General features: G+C 41.7%; 1 protein-coding gene across 3 annotated transcripts in view; it reads left to right on the top strand.

Annotated features, from left to right (window-relative positions):
- abr (ABR activator of RhoGEF and GTPase) overlaps positions 1-25,052 on the top strand; it is a 131,754-nt gene that overhangs the window by 24,480 nt on the left and 82,222 nt on the right. Inside the window, exon 1 of one of the 3 annotated variants that reach the window (XM_067607564.1) lies at positions 20,696-20,861. The exons of the other annotated variants lie outside the window; for them this stretch is intronic. Coding sequence (XP_067463665.1) covers positions 20,807-20,861 — 55 coding nt within the window. The 5' untranslated portion in view covers positions 20,696-20,806. Of the gene's footprint in view, positions 1-20,695; positions 20,862-25,052 lie in introns of those variants that run through there. 3 annotated transcript variants of the gene reach the window in all.

The raw sequence follows: 25,052 nt of genomic DNA, 5'->3' as shown, positions 1-25,052 counted from the left end.
TTCACGGTGTAACTCAGCGCAGTGAGTGTGTGCCACTTTGCAGCGAATGCACACATCCTAGCAGGAGCAGCTGTGATTCCCTGTCGGTGTGTGTGTGTTGGGAGTTTTTCGGCACATGACATAGCCTTCTGGGATTTGCTCTGCTGTGTCACCATTGTTACCATGCCTTAATCTGCGGAGAGGGATTGAATAGTGTTTGGGATTTTAAAGTGATAAAGAAAGAGAAACACAAAGTATTTGTCAGAAGTGTATTCACTGGGCAGCTGTTACTGAAGTTCCTCAGAGGTCTAGGGACTGTCACACAGATACTGAAGGCAGCTACACATGAGTGATAATGTTTTTATCACAGTTATGGACAGTATTTAACCAAGTGTATGATTTGGTACATTATTATATGTGTAACATTGTAGCTTAGCACTCATCTGTTTGCTGAATGTTGTGTGGAAAAAAAAAAAAAGACACATATGTGGTTGTGGCGTGACATTATTCAGAATATGCATTTTGCAAACAATTGAGCTACACACACGTTATTTTGCATGACGGTGATTAGCTGTTTTATCTCTAAAGGAGTAGTTTGACTATTAGGGAAATACGCTCATTGGTTTTCTTGCCGAGAGTTAGATGAGAGGATTGATACTGTATGCTAAATATGAAGCATGAACCAGCAGCCGATTAGCTTAGCTTAGCGTAAAGACTGGAAGTGAGGGAAACAGCTAGCTCGGCTCTGTCCAAAGATAAAATTCTGCCTGCCAGCACCTCTAAAGCTCATTAATTAACACACATTATATCTTGTTTCTTTAATCTGTGCAAAAACTAAAGTGTGGTTTTACAAATTGGTTACATGCTAGACTCGGCGGGGTGCAGTGACATCCAGGCTAGCTGTTTCCCCTTGCTTCCAGTCTCTATGCTAAGCTAAGCTAATCGCCTGTGGGCTCTTGCTTCATATTTAGGGTACAGACGTAAGAGTGGCTTCAATCTTCTTGTCTAACTCTGGGAAAGGAAATGATTGATTTCCCAAGATGCCAAACTGTTCCTTTAAAGTGTCAGATTAATTTCTTTGTCTGATGGCGTAGCAACATTTTATATAATATTTGATAACAATTTACCAGTAACTGTGAATGCATCATAGCACTGGCTTATCTCAACACAGAATCCTGCGTGCATGCATTAGTCCACTTTCAAAAATAGATCAGGTGAAGGTAACAGCATAATAATGATTTTTGATCACCAGGGACTGTAAACTTGGTCTGTGTACTATTTTAATATGGCTATTTTGGTTCTGGTATCGCTGTGAACAGAAAGAATCATAACTTTAAACCTGATGTGCTTTTACACATTTGAAATTCTATGAGAGCCTGGATGTGTACAATAGAGACTATTAACATTACAACAGCCTCTCTCCAGGCTTTACTATGAGCGTCTCTGAGGGAAAGGGCACAGTCCTTTTATGTTCCTGTCATTTCATCATCCTTTTGCTATCCAATCCTCCTTTATCCCAGCTCCTATACTTGTGTGCCTCTGTGCATGTGTATTGTGTAAGTAAATTGCTCCATCTATGGCTGCTGAACTGCCCCCTTTCCTCCACTCAGGATGATAAAAATACACCACTACTTTTGTGAGCTTTAAGGGCTACTGTTAAGTACACTTCCTCAGTACTACTACACTGACCCTAAAACAGCCCATTCACCAGTTCACAGGCTACAACACATCAACACACAGCAGACATACTATGGAAGATGACTCATACCTGGTTGATAATGGTGTGTGACCCAGTCCTACCCTACCTTAAACCATAATATGTCTGCCTCTGTTGTGTAGTGGATTTCCAAACATGAGGCTGTAAATGCATCTTTTCTTCTTCAGCCGCTGAAACTGTGTTAGTGGCCCAATGTTAAGCTGTTACCACACATCCTTAACTCCCTGAGTAAAGTGGGAGTAGATGCTCAAAGCCACAGCCGCGTCGTTCTCCCAAGAGGCTGAAGTCTTTCTGTTCAGCTCAACATTTTGGCCACAGCTGCTCAGGACAGCATTTCTTTTCTACTGCATCCTCTCATAGCACATCTTTTGTTTTTTTACAAGCACAAATATACTGTAGCGTATTCATACAAGGTGCAGAGCCCCATTTGTCTGGTCAGCAGCATAAGTGGTAGACTCCCAGGTGGCCATTAGTGTGTGTGTGATTTATCAATACTTCAACAAAACCCTCCTATTTTCCCTCATCTTTTCCTCTTCCACCGCTTTTTTTTTTGTCTTCTTGTTACTTCTTAATCTAAGTAGATCCTTTACTCAAGAGTGTTTCTCACGCACACAGTTAATCAGTTTTGTTACAGTCTGCAGCAGGATAAAAGGTTTTTTCCCTCATGATCTGATTTAAGATGCATTTTGGTGGTGCCAGTGTCTCCATTCGCTGGCTCTAACTAGTCTGTCTGTGTATTATGTTTTTATAATGTTGGTTGTTTTTATTTCTTTATCTATCACAGCTGCTGTGTACGTTTGTGTTCTTTACTGATGGAAAACAATGCTTGCTAAATTACATCAGCTGGCTAAATTATAGTGAGTTTGGATTACTAATGCTAACCAAGATGTATTAACAACCTCAATTAATGTTGACTGGCTCTCTCAAAAATGTTTGTTTACAGTATATCTCAGGGCACTTTCAATTTGCAACATTTTATTATGTTTATTCAAACAATGATATAAAATAGTGAATATGGTGATGGCCTTCACCTACAGGGGCATTTTAGTTTAGTTCTTTTATTTATTTATAATATCACAGGAGATGTACAAATTATTTTCAAGTAGAGCCTGACCGATACAAGTTTTTGAATGCCGTTTTCAATATGAGGGTTTTAAAAGATCCACTAACTATCTGCTGATATTCATTTTTTTAATAGAAACACAGAACATAAACATTTTTGATGAGGATCCCTTAAATTTAGATATATAAAAGATATGTACTGATGTGTAAATTATGCAGCTGAACTACGGCGCTATTGCTGCCATCACAGCCTGAGTGACAGACGGTCTCCGACTTCTGACTGTGGCAATCTGCGCTGTAACCTTCAGAGAATTAGCCAGACTCCTCTCTGGCTTGCTTCAGTGCCACGTGATGCTAAAGCAACATCAAAGGGAAAGCTAGATTATGTAAGAGCCAGAATATGGGCATTTTGGCATGGCAGAGAAGAGGTGGCACATGCACGTGCAGAGAGAGAGGCACACGCATGCACGTATGTAAAAACGATTTTCTCTAATCCGAGTCACAGTGCGGAAGGCTTGAATTTATGCGCAGCTCTGAGGGAGCATAAAAAAAAAAAAAAAAAATCCATCCTCATTTCCATATATCCTGTCAGTGTGTTGGGAGCACTTGAGTTCAGCCCAGCCCAGTGTGAGTCAGGGCGGGCCATTTACCAGTTTGCAAGGGGTTAATGTGTGCTGTATAATCCCTACTTCCTGCTGCCAGTTTTTGCAGATAGTAATATGGAACAGCATGTTTCTGGTGAGAAGTAATCTGCCGTCTGTCCTGATGCCATCCAACTAGTGCGCTCTAATCATAAACCGTAGAACAGCATGAACATTATGGTGATGACGTCACTCATAGGTCTCTTAAAGGATATTTTATAGCCTGCAGTTTGAGTCTACTACTTGCTGCTACTATGCTAGTTTCTGAAGCCAAATTTTGCCAATAGATTGGATCCTGATTAGAGTTGATGTGGGACTAACAAGCAGCTGAATGCTCGGTGTGGGATACCTGTCAATCAACGCGCTGCTTTCAAACAAACACTTCTTTGTTATCTTGCAAATTGCAGTTAGTAGGCAAGCAGAGCTTTGGTATGACCTCAGTATAAATGACACATTGGCTGATATGTCAGTCAATCTGGGCATAAAATTTGCTCTTTTAACATTTAGGCCTCTCTGCTGCCACATTACAAATCTATGGAGTTTTCAGGTTATGCCTCCACATTTCACCAAACGGTTGTGTTTTCCCTGTGCTGAAACCACAAAGCTGTCAAACTGTCGGTCCCCCCCTGCAGCACATAAACTGTAATGGGTCATGGAGCCAACTTCACTGCTGGCTAGCTGCTCCCGTCTGATTCGACCCGGTCCCAGTTCTGTCTTTAAGTGTTTAATGTTAGTAGTTAGTTGGCTGTCACATGGCCTGCTTTGGCAAACAGGGCACACAGCAAAATGATTCTGGATAGCTTCCCAGCAGCGTGTCATAGGGAAGTTTAATACAACTAGGGATGTCTCATTTATCACACCCTACAAAATCTATTTGACCGAACCACCCACCTCTCCCTCTCAGTCTCTCCGTCTCACTCTGTTTTGAAAAGCCAATGGCTCTGCTCTTGGTGCCAGCAGAAACAGGTCCAGATCAATGTGATCTGATAGTGTTTCCAAACACATCAATTGTGGCTTGACCGCAGAGAAGAACACAACTCAACAAAAACCAAAAGGTCCACTTAAATCCCTGATTCACTGTTAAGATTCACTCTTTTCACCAGAGTGCTAGTCCATTTATTTTATTAAAGGATATCAGGGTCATTGAGCAAAAATGATTTATATATAGTATGAAGTGGGAGTCACAAGGACGAGAACCCTCTTGGGCTTTCCCACCTGCGAACATGGTGCACCACTGCTGGGAATAAAATCCGTAACTGTACAGCTGTCCCACATGGGCACCTCAAAACCAGTCTGCACTTAAAAATGCATGAAACACTTAGAAGATACAGCAAGTATGACAAGAGTAAAAACAGATTTAATGTTGCTTAATGGCGCTGTAGGTACATACATAATTTATTACATTATTTGAAAATGGTAAATACATTTCTATACCAGTATTAATCAATGAATCACTGCTGGCCTTGTTACTGTAACTGTTCACTAATGTGCAGTGAGAATAAGATCTTGTTCTGTAGGAATGAGGCTGTGTATTGCGTAATTTAATCTGTGCTGTTTGTCAAGTCATGAAGCATTGTCTTCCCACTGTACAAGCTCCTCCATTATCCTGATCAATAGATGAAGCTGTTCCTTCCCTCCTCTGTACGGTAGCTATAGAAACAGACATTTAAATCTGTCCTTGCGCACACACAGAGAGGGAGAAAGTATCTGAGTCAGCCTAAAGCAGTGTTATGTAATAGCGTCATCTCCACTGCCTCTTCCACGCCATGCTTCTCTGCTTTTTGTGTTCGAGCATCTTCCTCCCATTGAGCCTGGTAAGGGGTTCATGCTTATGTAATCGGCTTCATGTTCACTTCTCCAAAACAGGCAGAAAACAGTTTGTATGCTGCTGCTGAGGGAGAAGCAAATGCTCAGTGCTTTGAGTGCTTGAAAGAGAAAGAGAGAAAGAGACCAGAAGTAATGATAGCGAAGTAAACAATTTAACTGATGCTCTTATCTAGCAAGACCTAAGATCCCACTTTTCCCCACAGGCTCATCGAAGATAAAGGTGCAATATACGACATTCAGCCCTACTAGAGGTTGTACTACAGCACCAGCATCTCACACCAAAACATGAATGTGGTATATTGCACCTCTAACTGCTGTACCATTGATATTATTTAAGGACCATGTCAAGATCCACTTCAGAATATAGTAGGCTTTATGTAAGAACACACCTGTTACATGCTGTGTAATGCAGTATGAAATGTGCAGATTTGTATGGAAAATGACCATAACTGCATGGTGTAGTAAAAAAATACAAACCCAGATTTATTTTTTCAACCAATGATTAGTGTTTCATTTATCTACAGATAGGGTTCTAACCCAGATTAAATGTTTCAGTATTTTCAATAAGCCAATGTTTTATTGGTATTTACTGTTGAAACCAAAACTGTCATATACAGTGACACACAATTACAGTAACTGTGCAGCTTGTAGTGTAGTGGCAGCCACATTGAAACGTGGACATGTTTAATTTCTCATCATTCCAAGTGAGTGAGTCCAGCTGAACTGGAGTGAAGGAGAGATTTGGCACAAAGTCATAACACTAACCTAGCTGCTCATTCACCCACATCCCTGCTGGTGTTGTACTCCTCTGTACCAAGGATGCTTGGGTTCATTCAATGACAGCCTTGTAAATAATTGATGGAGCTTTTGGCTCAGCTGAATGTGTTGTTGTTGCTCTTTAACACACAGAAAACAAGGTAGACGTCATGTATCACTAGGGCTGAAGTGAATTTGGAGAAAATATCCAGTTGAATTTTCTTCAGACCTTGAATTGATTTTTCTGACCTGCAAAATGCAATTCTTTTAAATTCCTACATAGCTGTCGTTTTATATAACAGTGACAAACTGTTTGTAAGTGATACCTGACAATATAATAAAGCTGCCTTTATCTAACGGATAACAGGGCTCATGCAGTTTGAACATTTTTAATTGGAATTTTGATATAAAAACTATTAATAGTTCAGCCCCAGGTAATCTTTCATCATATATTAGGATCCATTTATAGTACACTGTGTCTATTCACTTGCCTTTTTCCTGTGCATGTTTTTAAATCATCTTTTTATTCTGCTTGAATCGACCTCAGTGTTCAGGAATTATAGAAACTACGATTCCTCTGTGCTCTTTTTGTTTATCACAAGAATCACTGGTTCAAGCTAAGCTATAATCTAGTTATAATACCCCAAATAGCAGCATTAGCAATATTCTCCTTTCAATTCCAAATCTCTTGCCATCCTCACGTGGGTGAAGCTCTGAAAATCCTTTGTTGTGCTTGATGTTAGAGGGTGTGTCATGTGTCTGAGTGTGTTTGTGTTCTGTGAGTCTGTGGGGACCTTCGCCATGTCCTGAGGGGCTGGAGCTGCGTGTGTGTGTGTGTGTGTGTGTATGTCTGGTGTGTTACTATGGACAGAAGTCATCCTCAAGGGCTATAGTATAGTAACCACCAACCCCTTCTTCTTTTGCCACCCTTGCCCCCTTCCATTCAGCCAATCGGCAGAGAGTAACACCACCACCTCGGCCAATGGCGCGGCTGGCATGTTTACGTGCTCCCGGAAGGCAGGGGCCGTGATTAAGTATTCAGGGTAGTCGAGCGGAAGAGAGGAGATGAGGGAAGAAGTGGGGGTGGGGGGGGGGGGGGATGAGGCCATTATGAGTTGAGAGGGCTGATGGATGCACTCGAGCAACGACCAGTCACCCAGACACACTCAGGTGAATAAACACATATAGGTCACATATCACCTCCGGTTTTCTTAAATTGGCTGGAACTCACACCACATTCCTGAATCACTGATATAAATCTGACTCTATAAATGTTTGGTCACATGTTTACAGTCAGTACAGCGGTCCTCTTGCTCTTTGTGTGTGTGTGCGTATGTGTGTGCATATGTTTACATATGCGTTTGTGTGTGTATCATTAAAGATTGATGGCCCCAGTAAGGGTTGGCCTTCTGTTCTCAGTAGGTCGTCCTTCTGCTGGGGTCAAAAGTAGATGCTCCCTTCGACATTGTGGAGACCCTCAGTGAGAGAGTTGGGAAAGAGATCAGATGTAAAGGGAGTTTGGCACAGTATGGGAAAATATGGATAGGATGCTCGCACTATTACAGACTATGTTTGCCACGGCAAGCCCACTCTGTCCACTTTTTAATTCACCACTAATGTCGAGTTCACACTACACGATTGTAGTGTCTCACCCATATTCTTTTCTTTTTCTTCCTTGTTTTTTTTGCTGCAAATCAGTGCACATACTTGGATCACTTGTTTCTTGCAGGCATCCATTTTTGGAATAAAAAAATCCTGTCTCACGCATGGTATCATGTCATTTTGCATGTCACTTGTGTGTTTGCATGACAAAACGTAGTTTGGGGACCAGACAGACTCAAGATCCCTCTTGGTGAAAGATCCTGTAATGTGTAATGTGACCCCCTTGTTGCGATCAGTCATGTAGTGTGCAAACCACAACTTCAAGATTCCTGATTACAAGACAGAAAGTTGTGTAATGTGAACAGCACAGGGATCTGACACCTTTTGAAAGTCATGTAGTGTGTGTGCTTGGCAATAACCGCAACCTTTTGTAGATGGACCCAACTCCAAATCAATGGAGCGATATCCACAAGGTCTCTCTCTCCGGTCTGTGTGTGTTCGCTGTGCTTGACACACTCGTGCCAGATGGCCTTGTGGCTCAGAGCGCTCTCTCACTTCATCAGGCATCATGCTGCATCCCCTCTTTCTGTCTTATCTCTCCCGTCACTCTCTCCAATGTCTCGTTCAATAGAAACCTCTTAAAATAAACTTCTAAAACAAAGTGGAGGCCAGCCTCTTTGTAGAGTCTGAGAGAAGTTTTTTTTCCCTATAATGAAGGTGTTTCTCTGTATGCCAGCACTCCTGTTGTCATTGCTCAAAGGACAGAGGAGCTGTCACGATGCGGGAATGTTTTCAGCTCTTTTTCTGAATGGTGTATAGTGTTTCTCATCTTTTGATCTAGTCTCATAGACAGCCTCATATCTGCTGCCAGCATTTAGCATTGACTAACACAACTAAACTTTTCAGTTAAAACCAGTGGCCTCTGATTTCAAAAGTATTTATTTCAAACAATGTTTAGCACCAGAGCCTTTTAAAGACTGAAAGTGAAAAGTACGTGTTCAACAGTTTTCAATCTGCAAGGTTATATGCACACACTAATATTTTATTTGAATGTTTCATGGTGATAGAAATGACTAAATGTTGACTGATTTCTTTTTCAAAATGATTCGCAGCTCTTAGAGAGAAGGCACCATAAACAGTTACCACAACACTTGTAGTCTTCAGAGGTTTACTAAAGGCACCATGAAGCCAGCAAATTTCTCTTACAGTCTTCAAAATGGCCTCTTTAATATCTAGATCCAGCAGAAAGTTTTATGTATTCCCACTCAAATGTGTACACCCACACACTGCCACTACCGCTTTCTATCTTCATGTCTCTTTTTGGTCTAATTAGTTTCCACATGATTTTCTTCTTTGTCGCAAACTAATTCACAGATTTTTTCGTGCTCACTTTTACTCCCAATAGAAGAGAATATTTTCCTTTTGATATCAACACTAGCTCTTTTCTGCCTTTCATTTATAGGTATGCCTTGATGGTGTTATTGTGACGTGACCTGACTCAGACGCAGACACCGCCGGCTGCTCAGGGCGTCCTCTTCCTATCTGACACACCTAAGAGTGTCGCAAACTCTCTGCCTCTAATCTGCATCACGTTCTCCTAATTGGGCTAGAGAGTGTAATAAATAGACGCTCCAATCACTGGCAAAGGATGCCCCGAAGGCTATCGACAGACGCTTGTATTTTAATAGCTTCACTCATTGTAGCTCGCTGCACAGTTTGATACTCTTTCCATTAGCACAATACCCACCGACGAATGCAGGGTGTACTGCAGCACACCGAGAGGTAGATGCCCACACAGTAGAGCTGTTGTACAAGTACGCGTGTGCAGAACGTGGGTGTGTGTTGGCAGAGAAAAGCTCTACAAAACATGCGAAGGATTGATCTCCTCGTACCTGCTTGCAAACACATGGAGAGAGGTGCAAGGTGGGAAGTGGGAGTGGGATGATCGGAGGGGGGGAAAAAATATGGTGGTTTAGTCAGGGTTTTGTAGATGTGCCATGTTTGTGTCCCTTTGTGTGTGCGTGTGCAGAGGTGTGTCTGCACTTGAATGAGACCTTGTGTGTGTGTGTGTGTGTGTGCAGACAGACATGCTTTAGGCTCCATGTACAACAGAGGTTGTTCTAATCTATGGAAGCAGTGAGTTGTATCCAACCGGTCCGAGCCTTGGGGATTTAGGCCAGCTAATTACAATGTATAGTGGCTGGCTGCCATGGTAACATTGGTTGGTTGGGTTTTGGGGGTCTTTTTTGGTGGGGGGCGTGGGGAGTAATAGCAATTCATGCATGTGGCTCTGCAGCTGAGGGGGTCCTTATCTCTTGCTGCCTACAGGCATATGGCACGTGAAGATATGCAGCTGTAGTAGAAGTGTCATTCATTTGAGCTATAAAGGAACAAAACTGCTTTTTATCAGACTCTCCTCCGGCAGGAAAGTGCTCTGAATGTGTGTGTGCACAGGTTGTGGAGTGGATAGTGAGCACACATCTTCATTAGCCTCCTCTCATTACATTTGTAGCGAAATGCATAGACCAGTCTCATCTATCTGCCTACATTCGATGTTTCAAGCCGTTAAGGTTTTGATTTTTGATTCGCAGCTCTCCCCTCATCTTCCATTAACGTACGAAGATGTGAAACCGTGTTTCCTTGCTGTCTGCGCTTCTTTTCCACTTCCCTTTTCTGTCCAGTAACTAATGTGTGGGAGTCCAGAAGCTTATTGACCTTTTTAAAGTGTGCTCGGCTTGTTTCCTGAGCACAGTGGTTAGCTCTATCTGAGCCGAGGAGCCAACCCATTATCATCTTGATCAGGCTGGATGAGGGAAAGGGGAACAAAGACCCCGGCTTAACTGGATGACTCACAGACTTTCAGCTGCTCTCAGCTCTTGACACTGGCTTAGTTAGCATTGTTAAGAATTACTGTAACATCGAGCCGGTAAAAAGTAGTGGGATGATCTGCTACTTGTTGAAAGGGAAGGTGCAGGAACTGAAAGTGAACTGTAATTATAAGGTCTGGAGCCATAGAAAGGCCTCTGTTCTCTCTTCTTCTCAGGCAGATTTGTAATATGTGGATTATATCTTTATATAACAGAGTGGAATTAAGCTTAGTAAGGAGAATATATTTCATTATTCAGACAAAAAAAACAGAAAAAATATGTCTTTTATCTCTCTTGTGACATTGGATTATACCTCGAATTACTCCCAGATGTGATCTGATTTCTTTAAATAGCACTGTAGTTTGCTCACGGGGAACACAGCAGGACCTTGGTGTTCCTTAAGTTATCATTGAACACATTCATGATCCAGAGTCCACTTACAGTCGTAGTAACGTGTGTTTATCGCTGTTCCACATCCCGCACTCATGTGAAATTCATGTAGTCGGTTTATTTTCGGAGCTTTAAGTTCTAAAAGCTCTCATCTTGTATTCAGCGGTGCTCACATCTTCTCTACCTGTACCGTATAGATTGTTTGATCAGGCAGTCTGTGGTGGATGGCTGGTAACAGCTGGAGAGCATCAGTGCACCGTTAAAACTGAGTTTTTCATAGCCGCTAGAGACTTTGGGATATGAGAATGACTTTCTTCAGATGGTTTTTTTCTGACCACAAGGCCGTGCATATTCGTGCAAATGAATACTTTGCAGAAGAGTAGGTCGCGATCGCAGTGATGCTGGTGAATTCGGCATACAGCTGAGCCACAACCGAGCCTGCCTAAAGCGTGAGGTCTGCAGCATCATGTCAGACTTCACTCGTCGGTGCTTCAGTGAGCCATTTTCATTTTAAAAGCTGGAGTGGCTCTGTGGTTAATCAGATGGGTTTCAAATATACCGATGATCCCAAAAGGTATGGAAAATGTTTTGCATGTGTTTTTGCATTCGTAATGGCAATTGCACATATCACAGCTTTTTTTTTTTTTTCAACCCTTGACTCGTCCTTGTAAAGAACTGCGTTGTAGAGGACTCCTGTGCTGCTAACATCTGTTCACAAATATCTCCACCAACACTTGAGCCATATCCAGAGACACCGAACTTACTTGTCAAATAAAATCCCAATTTAATGCTCAAATAACAAGCTAAATCAGAATCTGTCATTGTGCAGCGAGACCTCTCTCTCCAAACATCTGCCCATCTGTCTCTTGTGTGCACATGTGGCCGTGTGTTCACTCACGTGTCCGTCGATGTAATTGTTTGACGATCTGTGTCTGTGTGTATGGAAGAGGGTGGATGTGTTTGCATATTGATCGCTACCTAAGCTGGATTGATCACAGTTGAGATTTCACCCTGGAGGGACAAAAAAGATGTGAACTGAACTGAACTGAACCTGGGGGAGGCAGCATGCGGTAAAGAACACAATCTGTCGCTCCACATCTGGCTCTCTGGCCGGCGGCTGTTTGCTGTCAGCCCGCAGGTTTAACGTTGGCTTCTGAATGGTTTTTGAACAGACAGTGCGTAAGCAGAAAGACTTTTGACGATTTTTGGGCCTGGTTCACAAGAAAATGAAAGCTAATGAAGCAGTAAATCAGGCGCTATGGTTTTATTCAAAAGGTTCTTTTCCATCTGTAGAGTTTCATAACAAGTGGCTGAAACAATCAGTTAAATAGCACCTGCACACTCTGGCCAATTCTGAATACTGTTGATACGATATATAATCACTACATTTGGACATTTTATGTTTTAAACCTTCCCACAGGGCTATACACTCACCAAAGCTCCCCTTTTTCTCATTTTAGAGCTTTTCATTTGAAGCATCTGCATGCGGTGGAATAACATTGGTTTCAATTGATAACTATATTGCTGCTGGTTGTGTCCTCAGAGTCTCACTGCTGTGGAAATACTTTATGTTGATGAGTGGAATAACGGGACCCGGGCTGTAAAGATAGACCTTCATAAAGGCTTTTTAATTTCCCTAGTGTCCTGATTGATGACTGCAAGACAGGGAGGTGTAAAAGCCTACATGTACACAGTCATCACACACACACACACACACACACAATGACCACACATCTGTCAAACCACTGATGTACTGTCACGCTGTCATGGCTCCACAGGGCCGGGAAGACTAGAAGTAGAGCAGGAGGCACCACTCCGTCTTTTTGTTTTCATTCTCCTCTCTCTGTCTTTTATCCGGTCTTCGGGGAATTGGATCTGTTATGGTTGAGCTCCCCTACATCTTGTGAGAGCGACACGGAAGACGCAGAGGAATATCTTCAACCATCCTGAACACACACACACAAAAACACACAAACACGTTCGGTATATATACAGTAAAAACGGTTGAATAATAAAAAAAATAAACTTGTACAGACGTGTTGTGCTTTCTCCTCATGTAATTACCTCCCCAAAGAAACTTAAAGGTGCACAACAGCCTTGGCTCATAAACACACATCTCTATTGTGAAAATGAGTGTTTATTTGTGTGTGTGTGTGTGTGCTCAGTCACTGCAGCCGAGCCCCTTATACAGAGGCAGTTTGCAGGGCTGCTTCTTGTGCCCACACAGTATAATGTTAGCTGGCTGCAGGGCATGATGTAATCCCTCTCCTCCTTATAAAATTGCTGAGCAAGGCAGCAAGAACTTCCTGATTGAATTCTCACACTGCAGCAGCAACTTTTTCTCCCCCTGACTTTATTAGTTTGCAACTTTGCACAGCGGGTCTAAGCTCTTATAGATGGACAAGAGAGAGAGAGAGAGAGAGAGAGAGCTGGGAGGATGACATTATAGATTCTATAGGGGCTGTTTTCTTCTGGGTTTTTTTGTCCAAAGGAGGCTGAACATATCCGATTTTTGCTTTGTGCTAATACACATATTCTATTTACCTTTTTTTTTTGATACTAACTGTTTGATAACGTGGATTTTTCTCAGTCATTGTGGATCATGTGTGTCAGTATGTGAGAATATAACTAGATGGTTCTACATCAGGGTTTTGAAAATGTGTGGACTTGTTTGAAGGAAATCTTTTCATAAAACCATAAAAGCTTTAAAGATAGGATCACATGTTTACAAGTCTACTTTATTATAGTACTCATGTGTACATCGACAGTGTTATTGGTGGCTGTTAGCATTCTTCCTGTCCACACTGGCTGTGATTTAGCTGAATCTAATATGAGGCTTCAGCAGTTTGAATTATACAAATCAGGTGGGTAACTTCCAAACTTACAGTACAGTCTTTTTACTACAGAATTCCCTCGTCATGCCTGTTTTATAGACAGTGTTTCCTTACTGAGCTACGATGGAGGAACAGCAAGAATTAGTTTTGCACTAAAAATACTGAAGATTTCAAATATATCTATTTGATTTTTGTAACTCAGACCACTGAAGCCTTATATTAGCTTTAAAGTCACTTCAGAAAGCATTTATGCGTTATTAAAAAGGACTGTGTATTTTGGCCCCATCACTTAAAGTGGAATTGAATTAGAGGGGGATTGCTTCAGGGCCAGTATGTGACCACTCTTTCAATGTATATATATTGTAATGAATTGTAATGTAATTTAATCAATACATCATCATCATGTTATATTGATTTCTTACATTCACTTTTTTAAATTGCTTTTTACACAAAATATTAATTTATCATTTATCAATACATACACACAAAAATCCACATAGCTAATGTGAGAATGACTTTGTCCTTTTGAATCAATTTGTAGGTAGAAGGATATGTTTTTACCATAAGAATAGTAGAATGGATTTGGAAAAAACTAAGCATTTGCAGAGGTCACTCATGTTTGCATTAGTGCTGACTCATCTGTCTTTAGGTCATTTAGGTCAACACATAGTATTGTTGCACCACATAAACAAACTCTGCTGCCACTGTTTCTCTGCTCACACTCACACAGAATACTGATACAAAGCCGTCGCTGCCACTACATTATGTATATGAGTTTATTCAGAGGTAGGCAATGAGAGAATCAGTTATCTCAGCACGCAGGTACAGTAGCCTCGCAGAGGACGACTACACTCGCATACTAACCTATTCTCAGTGTTTCATCTTTCCATATAGCAGTAAATTTCAATTCTAGCTCCTTTTTTTCCCTCACTGACACATTATGATTCAGAGTCTTGCTTGTTGTTTGTATGCTTATGTCTGCCGTTCAGGTTCTTGTATGCACTTGCTGCTGTGTATGTTTCTGTGTTTTTGGGATGCTTCTGTCAGTCCCAAGTAGCACAGTGGACATGTTGGCTGTGTGATGGATGCCTTTGCAGATTCCTGTAGTCCCACTCACCCATCACATTACTGCCCCTCGGACACACATGCACACACAGCTGCGACCCGCTCTTAAAAAAGACTTTAAGAGATTTTAAAAAAAAAACCCTTTCATGTCTGAGCATAAAGGTGATCTTACAGAAGCAGCCATTCGTTGACTCTGGCTTCAACTGAATGCTCGGTGTAGTTAATTTGCTTTTCCTTATTTTCAGTCATATATATGATTTCACGATGTCGGATGTTCATATGAAACGTGGCTAAAGTGTCAGATAATGTGGTAAACGTATATAGAAGTAATCCCTGTGAGCAAAAAGCACTGGCTTCAGTCTGCTCTGAACGCTCGGTTTCCAACGTTTTCTTCTACTTTCAGCCTGAGCTGACGTTGGTTTGTGATGGACTTCTCTACATGGTCATCTGCTCCACACACAGCGCACAAGTTCACTGCTCCACTCCGCTAACATTATGGTGTCTTTCCATTGTTTTGGAGGAAGTCACGTAGAGCCATGACTGGAGTTGGGCTGGCACGCTGTGACTGTTTTTCCGTTACACAGCAGGGCAAAGTAAAATAAGTAGTTTATCTGTTGGAGGTGTGCTGGTCATCTGCAGCTCTTCATCAAACATCATCATCACTCTGCTTTTACTATTTCTCCCTGCATTATTTCCGACTGATCTGCTGAACAAAGAGCTCCAAATATCTCTGTGTGTTGTTGTTTAGACCGGTTTTTAGCACCACTAATGAAGCTCTGCTAATTCAGTAAGGAACACATTTCATTTCCTATAAATTCCCCTCCTCCTGTTATTTCGTTATTAAAAAGCTTTTAATTTGAAGCAGAAAAGCAGGAAATGTTGGTTTGTATCTGCGATAACTTAACAGGACTGTGATACAGCTGCCCCTTGGCAGTTTCCTGAAAACTGGCCAATCAGAACAGAGTGGGCTCATCGGGAGCAGGGCCTTAAAGAGACAGGAGCTAAGACTGCCCGTTAAGAGACAGAGGCTGAACTGAGGGGCTGCATAAAGGGCCAGTATAAGATAAATAAGGAGTTTATTGAACTGTGAATCATGCAAAGCAACTCTAGTGGAGTCCCAGAATAAAAATGTAGAGCTGGAAATAAGCATAATAGGTCCCCTTTAAACAGCTGGAGACTGGCCCACCTGCTGTAGCAGCTTTAAGCAGGGGTCCTTCCATGTGATATCACCTGGCAGTAGAGCTGTCACTCAGCTGCCCAGTGCGTGTGTGAGGAGACGATACAGCACAGGTGAGGTTATAGGTTTTTAGTGTTTCAAACCCTCTTTGCTTCTTGTCTTGTATTCTTGCTGTGTGGCTGCCTTCCTGGCTGAAAGCATCCCACCCTTATGCTTTAAAATGCCATTTTGATATTACCACTTAACCTCAGCAGCATGGGAGAAACCTTCTAACTGCATTAGAGTTGACCACTGTAAAACTCTCATAGGAAGTGTGCTGTTTTAGCTAATCTGTATTTTGTAGAGGATGTTTTCCTATTAACCATTTCTCTATTATTAATGTGAAGCAGTAACAGACATACAAGCTGCGGTCACATTAAAGAGGAACAAAACAAAACAAAAGCTGAAAGGTGAGCTGTGATGCACATATACTGCAGATCTAGTACGTTCACGGGGCTAGATTTCATCTTTTGCAGTGTACGTGCTTTGCTGTATTATCTCTGCAGAGGCTTATTGTTTAGTGTGGAGGGGTGGGCGAGGGAGTCACACACAGTCTATAGCAGAGTATTCTCTCTCTGTGGAGCCCTCAGTCACTAGCCGAGGGCTCGGAGTGTTCAGTTTTAAAAGTTTCCTCCGGTACAAATAGTCCTGTCAAGAACATCGGCTACCTCCCGACACGACCAAACGGCTTATTGGCAAGCAAGAAGCATTTACATCAACCTGACCAGTTGTCATGGCAGCCTTTGTCCTTGCCACAGAAACGAGGGCTGGTTATTGAGAGTGACAGGTGGATTTAGAGCCGTCCGTCAGGAGAAGTTAACAGTGAGAGTGATGTGAGCTGACACTGGGCCGAGGTCAATGGGTGGCAGGGATGGGATTGCAGATTCAACCGGTTGCTTATGCAACAATATTTAGACTTTATTACGTAGCAGAGATGACAGACCAAATCTACTGTCACGCACACCTCAGCGCTAATTCTCTGGAGAACCTCTGGACTCTCTGCATTACCCGAATCCTTTGTTTCTCTGCTGCCAGCTGTCACTGGCAAAAATCACATTAGGGTAGTATTGATGAAAAAGCGCTTCATGGCTCTCAAATTATGGCGTGTAAACACTAACCTGTCATTCAACCCTTCACCTCTGACCTCTTTAAAGGATGACATAGGTTTTACATGTTTAATCCCTTTAACTACAAATTGTGTGACAGGAACATTTAGTCTGCTGCTTTATGTTTTGTCAAAGTTACCTCATTGATTTTTTTAGTGCAGCTGCAGGCAGGGGGAACCCTTCCTTGGTGTGAGATTTGAGAGCCGGCTGCTATTGCATTCACACGCTATGTTGTCTAAAAACCAAACCCTTGAGGAAAAAATAATGCAACATAGTACTGAAAAGAATAATTTGAATTACATCAATTTTTGCATTAAACAGGTCGCTGCTTAGTAATTTATACTCAAATGTCACAGTTTAGAGCTTCTTTGAACGCATCAGGGAAGAATATTTTAAGGTGTGATAGCAACATAAATAGCATCAGAGATTGAGGACTATTACACTATTACTCATTTATTTCAAAAGGAGACTTTATTGCGCTGTACTGTGAGGAGAGTATTGGCAGCATTTCATTCATTTTTCTGATTTATCTCATCGCGTTCACTTTGATCCCTCTGTGATAAATGTTCTTCCACCACATGTGGAACTAGTTGCTCTGAAAGCGCTGAGGTAATTTTCTCCGTACAAGGCGGATTTCAACACTTGGCTGTTACATTCTGTCACATACACTTAAGCAGTTGCTGAAGTGAGCAATTCTACAATTGCAGATTAGATTGCTCTATGAGTGTTTGTGTGTGCGCGTATTTACCCGGTTTGAAAGGTTTTCCGGTGCAAGTCCCCCATATTAGCTAAAGCCTCATTGATTTAACCCGATCAACACACATCAGAGCCTGTTAGTAATTGGGTAGAGTGTGTATCTATGGTGTGAGTGACACAGTGAGAGTGTCTGTGTTTCCTCCAGGGCTGCACTAATTTCCCCAAGCATTATGTGGAGTGAGCGAGAGAGCACCATAAAATACATGATGCACAGACTGGTGTTTTTAGTTTTCATTGTAGATGAAGGAAAACCCAACCCATGTTAATAATATACTTATATCTCACATGTAACACTCTTGACATATATATATTTTTTCTAATCCCGTGAATTACCGGCCATATGGTGATGACGTCATGTCACAAGTTTCATAACATGACCTTTTCGGTATTTCAGTATTATAAAACATCAGCGGAAATGTCAGGCTTTGGAGTCAATCCCTCAGAATCAAAGCAACTCTTCTTTCTGTATTTGCTTTGACATTTTACTAGGGCTGTGACGATAACCGCATGTGATGCCTACCGTGGGGCTGAGCTTATTACCATCATCACTGCACTTTTTTTATTTTTTGGTATATCTTTTTAAAAATTTTTCGAACATTACAGGATGCAGCAAGGTCCGTGAACGCACCAGCGTCGCCGGCTGTGTGTTATTCAAAGCGGCTGGCATTGTGTCTCCGCGTTTGTCTTCACCCGCCTCCCTAGCAGAGCTGAACGAGGAAGAACGAGACGGGGAAACACCCCCATCTCAGTGTGTGTGTGTGTGTGTGTGTTTGTTTAGAGTATTCCTCACCACATCTCTTAGCCGGAGGTTTGAACTGTGTGAGCTGGCCTGTATGAGGACAGAGGCGGTGAGCACAGTGGGGGTCAGTCACTGTTCTCATAGTTGTTATGCCGGGGCGATATTTGCCTTCTCACAGCATAACCTACATTTTACACAGAAATCCACTGTTGTGGGGATACAAATTTCTCAACTGCCAGTAGACTCAATGAACCAGACAACAATACTCAAAACTCTTAGAATGTATTAAACATTAATCAGAGGGAATAAACAGTATTCAATAACAGAAAAGAATAAATCTGCCTTCTGTTTAGCTGTTTTAGAAAAAAAACAAAAAAGCCAGCAACTATTTATTTATACCTTGAACAATGTTCAGACTTAAATGGAAAGGGCAGATAGTCTTGTCACTATCTCTCTCTACTCTCATAGCTTCAGTTATTAGCTGTTTAATTACCGTTTTGAGGTCACAGCAGCAGAATGGTACAATAAATGGTTTGACTATCATAAACTTGTGGTAGCAATCATGCACGTGCACTATGACTGGTCTACATCTCCATCCTCAACATTAAAACCCCATTTTAATCAAAGCTTTTATTCTTTAAAGCTCTCTGCAGGCGCTCCTGCTTCTGTCAGCACAAGCAGGATATGAACGTTGTACATGTGGTTTTATCTTCCTCAAAGTGTAGCTCTGTGGTCTCCACTGGTAGTTTGTTAGAGTATGCCTCTCTCAGTTTAGTCAATGGTACACTAATGACCGTCAGCATTTGAGTGCCACCTGTGCACATAGAAAACATATTCCTTCGGTGGCACTCAAATGCTCACTTATTTTTGAGTGTGCTCGGTGACTGTCAGGTCAGCCATTGTGTCTGTAAAGGTCAACTTGGCGCCATTTGTCAGACAGTGAACCCTTGCATGCTCACTCAGTGTGTGACCTTTTGTAGGTGTTCTGTTGATTTCTGCACCAACGTAGAGCAACACCTCTCTATTACAGTTGGCATAAATGATAGTCACATTTTCCTAATTGAGATAAGATCCAACAGAAACACAAGTAAAGAGGTTGAGATGAAAAATCTATAATAACAAGAAAAAAATCTGTAATACAAGAGAAAGCACGCCTAGTGTAGCCAAGCTTGGATAGAGCCTGTCAGGAACTGTTTTTGTCAGACACTCAATCCTTTGAGCCGCAGCTCTCTGGTGCTTTAAGTGTAATTCTGCTTCCAAAACAAACATGCTGGAGGTTGCACACACACACACAGCAGTAGAAGAGCATCCTGTGTTGGCCACAGGAGATTTTCTGCTTCCTCTCAGGTTTAGACAGACTTTTGCTGTAAATCTAATAGACAGCGCACCATTTACTTATACAAATGAGCCAGTGATTGTATGTCGAACCTGGTTCCCTATTTGATATCAGCCAGTTGGGGGAAATTGTTTGTCTGGAAAAACCCAAACTACATATTCAAATAGTCCTGTAAATGGTTAATCACAGTTTGGTTGATACTTGCCGTGTTCATCGCAGCTTGTCGGCTCTCCACAACAACATGATTTGAATGATTTCCAAATGTGAAGACTCCTCTAATCCAGAACTGGCTTCACCGCAGCAGTTTTTTGAGTTCCAGTGTTTGGTTTGGGTAGTTGACTTTCCATCATGTTGTTTGACAAGTGGTTAAATTATTGAGTATCTGAACCAGAAAACCAGTTTTGGTTGGTTCCTCATAGTACAATTCATGCACATACACCCACAATATTGATTATTATAGCTACATGACCCACAAACTATACCGGGACAGTATTTATTGGCCAACTGGGAAGTGATGTGACAATATTCAGCGGATAGAGAAGCATGTTCATGTACTCAATACTACGTTTCATAGCTTCCATACAGTAATTACTCTTTGTGCGTAGTTTGTTGCTTCCTCTTAGGATGTGGGTGTTGTTGCCTTCATTTGAATGAGGGCTGAAAGGTTTATAACAGTGGCAGCATTCAACTGAGCACTGAACAGCTTCAAACCAGCTCTCTTATTTTCATATCACTCCTCCAGCGGGACAGTTGAGCGAGCTTCTCGGTCTGTGTTGTCGAATATGAGTCGAAGAAACGGGACCAGCAGGACATGAGGTGTGACACAGTGTTCGCCCGACTGCCTTGGTGACATGGAAGGCTGCCAGTGAAAGGTGTTTTAGTCAGACAAAACACACACCTCGCCAACACACTCATGGCTTTCTTCTTCGAGGCTGCCTGTGTCATTCGCTCTCTCCTCTCCAACAACGGTGAGTCTGGTCGACCTGTGTTTGACTGGGTGATTCCGCCGGTCTGTGGGTGTGTTCGCTTCACTGTAGCGATGTGCCAGACTGAGGTTGTATTGATTTGTCAATAGAATCTTCCTCCCCTGCAAGTCAATCCTTTTTACTCGGCGTTATCTCCTGTTTAATCGCATGTCATGTTCAGCTTGTCCCCGTTTTAACCCTTTTTAAAATGTGTGTATGTGGAGGATTGCGCCATTGAACAGTAATAACAAGTTAGAACTGATTAATCCTCTGCACTGAAAAAAAAAAAAAAAACCCTCTCCATGGTCTTCTGAGTCATTAGTTCATGTCAACATTGTGACTGTGGGAGAGTTTCCTGTGACAGTTTGTGATATTGTGATATAATAAAAAACTAAATTAAACCCATAAATTCCTTTTCATAAGCATATGACAACACTGATGCAGAGCTTTTAATGTAAATTTGTATCTTGTCTGGGAAAACTTGTCTCAGTAAACCAGTTTGTTTAAAAAAAAAAAAAAAAAAAATCTGGAACAAAGTGAAAAAGAGTGTATTCATTTTCAGGTAGCACAGTTTCCTAATGTCTCTAATATCCAGCTTAATTGCATATTAATGGGTTTTCGGGAAAAGCAGTGTGGAACAGGAGTGCTGAAAGACAAATGTAGGAAACAGGAAGATAATACAGCCCTCATTCAGAAACATCGCTTTCCCTCTCTGAACACATGAACTGCACACACTCAGTTTTTTCACACTTTTGCTCAGCTGCTAGTTATAAAACTTATGCTTCCACCTTTCTCAGTCAGATATCGTTCCTCTATGCAGACTGGATATCTCCTGTGACCTCAGCTTCAAACACATCAAAGGTTTTTTTCGGAAATTGCAATGAGATAGATATTACATACCGCAGCACGCAAGAAACTGGAGTCACACGTGGTATGATTTATCTGTGACTCTAGTTTCACCTACCAATAATGGAACAATGATGGTATTACCGAAATGTTCAATTTCACCAAGCAAAATTAATTAAAAAATGTTTTAATGACTTTTGTTCCTTTTTAATTATTGAAACAATTGTCATCCAGTAATACATATTCATTTATAACAGGGCTCTTGTGAGATACGGTGCAGGCAGGGTGGTTAGGTATGGGAAAAATCTTCTCCTGTTATATCTGATGGTCTCTATAGTATAACCCCTATAAATATGCAGTAGTGTGCTGGTGTTGGCCTTCATACTGTAGGGTTGTATGACTGGAGTTTTTACCTTTTTAAAAGTATGAATACCAAAATGCTGTGGAAACAAACTATCATTGAGACTAAATACTGAACAAAATATCTAAATTCATGTACAGGCATACCTACAACAGTTAGAAACCAACTTCCTGGTTCTAAAGAATGTGCATAGTGCACGCTGCACACTAATTCTTCCTATACATTGTAACATTAATCAGCAAATGGCAAAATATTGGTTCTTGATACTGATGTAAAGGTCTACTGATGATGACATGACTTGCAACATTTAACTTTTGAATGACAAATCATTTTAGTTTAAAACTGATGGCTTTATTTCCCTTAAACTAAACTTCAACATACATAAAACATGATTATATTTCTATACTTAAAGTATGTTATTGTTTACTCCATTTTATCTGATACTGTCAATATCAGTTTAATCTAGTAACTAGATTATTAGAAACGTTACTAACTTTTATTGTGCATCTACTATGTCCTACCTGTTTGCATTTATTCAAATATTGACACCTGAAACCGACAACAAACATGTTTTCAGTTTCTGTTTTGACAAATCAGCCGAGATGAGCAGGATTAGAAGGACATAGGCATGTCGGTGTTGCCTTAAAGTCTGTTTCCCTGTTGATATGTGTTTCCCTTAACATGCACCTGCACCCAACTTCATCTCTAACCCCAACCAGTCATCTCTGCTACGCCTAACCATAACTGCAACCTAAGCCCTAACCCCAACCACAGAGTTGACTCTACGGGAGGGAAACACTATTCGAGGGGGAACAGACGTCAACACATGACCTGTAAATAGTCCATTTGGACAACACGAGTAATCAAATGTCTCAAATGCCTTTTGGACCTAAAATACCAATGGTTGTGTATCATGTGGGAAAACATTTAACTCAAATGAATGAATAGAAGTGGCCAATTATGTGTAATCATACAATATTAGCTGATATAACTGAATGACCAAAGCACTGAGCTTTTACACTGTAGGTGTTTGTGCATATGTAATGTTTTCTACTAAATAACTGAGTTACACTATATATGGATACAATGTCAGAGTGTTACTGAATACACAACCTTCATTTCTGTCTCCTTGATCTCCTCTGTCCTGAGACTGTGTTGGATCTTAGTCTGATATCATCACTGAGTGTCCAAGCAGCAGCTCAGCCAGGCGAAAGAGACGTTCTCACAATCTTTTGTCTCTACTTCTCTCTCTCTCTTTCTCTCTGTATCTGTGTCTTTCTTGCATTAGTAGAGCTCATCAGATATAATAAGGAGAAATAATGACCACTCACACACCAAATTGCACTCAGCGAGATTCATTCAAAAACAAACGGACTCTAATGACTCACATTAACAGTGGAACACACGTTGCACACACAGCAGACAATCAACTAGCAAATGCATGAGAGCTCAGACGAGTGTAAGTAAAGCGTGTAAGCACACAGCTTGTGCGCGTGTGCAGTTCATGAGCCAGAGAGTCGAGTTTACATTCAGCCCATTTGCTCTGCTTTGTCTTCGCCGCTCCAACTCCGTTCTCCATGATTGACTGGCTCCCTGCTCCCCACAGTAGGGACTGTATTTCTAAATGATTTCTGCTGCCTATTGATGTTTCTGCCAATAGAAATGAATCATGGCCTACATCTTTGTAAAAGAGGGAACAGACTTTAGTGCTCGTCTAGACGAGTGCTTTGTGGAGTGCACCGTGTAAGGATTTCTGTGCTATCCATCTTTTTTTTTCTATGCCAATTTATCCTGTTCAAGGTTGCTACACTTGCACACTTAAGAAACACAATCACATTCTAACTCATATTCACACTTTCCAGTTCACCTAACCTACACGTCTCTGAGATAAGTGAGGAAAACTGTAGCACCTGGAGAAAAATCCCACAAAAACATGTGAAGTCCACACAGAAACCAGGTGTGCAGTGTTCACTGGGTCTATGGGAACACTGAGTCCTACACTCAATAGCAGCCCCGAGTCTAAAACGTTCCTTCCAGCTCATAGTTTGGTTTTATAACATCAATACTTCACTCTCACACACACTCACACAAACAGGGACAAACTAGCATGTCAGGAGGCCAGAAGGTGTACAGAAGAGCCAGAGAGGGAACAGATGGAGGAGCGAGGAAAAAAACGAACACACACACACACACACACACACACACACACACACTTGTATGTTGGAAGAGCCGATCTTTTCTATGGCATGATCATGGCACAGTTGGTGTTGGACAAGTGACCTTACCACAGTATTTTAACACCATCCTCTCCCTGTTGTCTCATGTTCTACTCTTCGTTTTCAGTGCTTGAGCGCACTGTCAGTGTTTTTTTTTTTTTGCACATGCATCACTAAGTCAGCTAAGACCCAAATGCACCATTTGTCAGCTATTTGCCCAACAGCTACAAATAAACCATATGGTAGCGGTGACTCTGCACGCTCCACTCACATACTTGCATGCACATAACAGATGGAGGGATTTTTCTTTTGCTTTTTGATTGGCAGGTGGGTGGTCCAGTGACTATGGGTTATGGTGCATGTCAGGAGGTGACAGACGGCAGTGTGTCGGCCACTGTAGGCACCCATCAACATTAGCTTGATGGTGTGTGTAGTCCCAGTGGGGATTTACCCCTGCTTTTATTTTCCAATTAGTTCTCGTTTGTGGCTCGTTAGGATTGTCTGATATCTTTGTGCACACACACACACACACAAACACGCCTTGTTGAGCACGTATGTCTGTGTGACGATGGTGAATTCACACACAGCTCTACTATTAAGTGGTGGCGTGAGCTCAGCGTAGGTCATTGGCAGGCAGATATGCTTACCTACGCACCTCCCACATGAAGCGCTCTCCAAACATTTGGTTTTGCTTTTACTCCGGTCCACTGCTGTAAGGCTTTTTGTACAGATTGACACAAGCTTTGGTGCGTGCACTGCTGCTATTCCAAG

This window comes from Thunnus thynnus, chromosome 13 (assembly GCF_963924715.1).
Source record: "Thunnus thynnus chromosome 13, fThuThy2.1, whole genome shotgun sequence".
In the NCBI taxonomy this organism is placed as follows: domain Eukaryota; kingdom Metazoa; phylum Chordata; class Actinopteri; order Scombriformes; family Scombridae; genus Thunnus; species Thunnus thynnus.
This window is presented reverse-complemented; position numbering and strand designations above follow the sequence as displayed.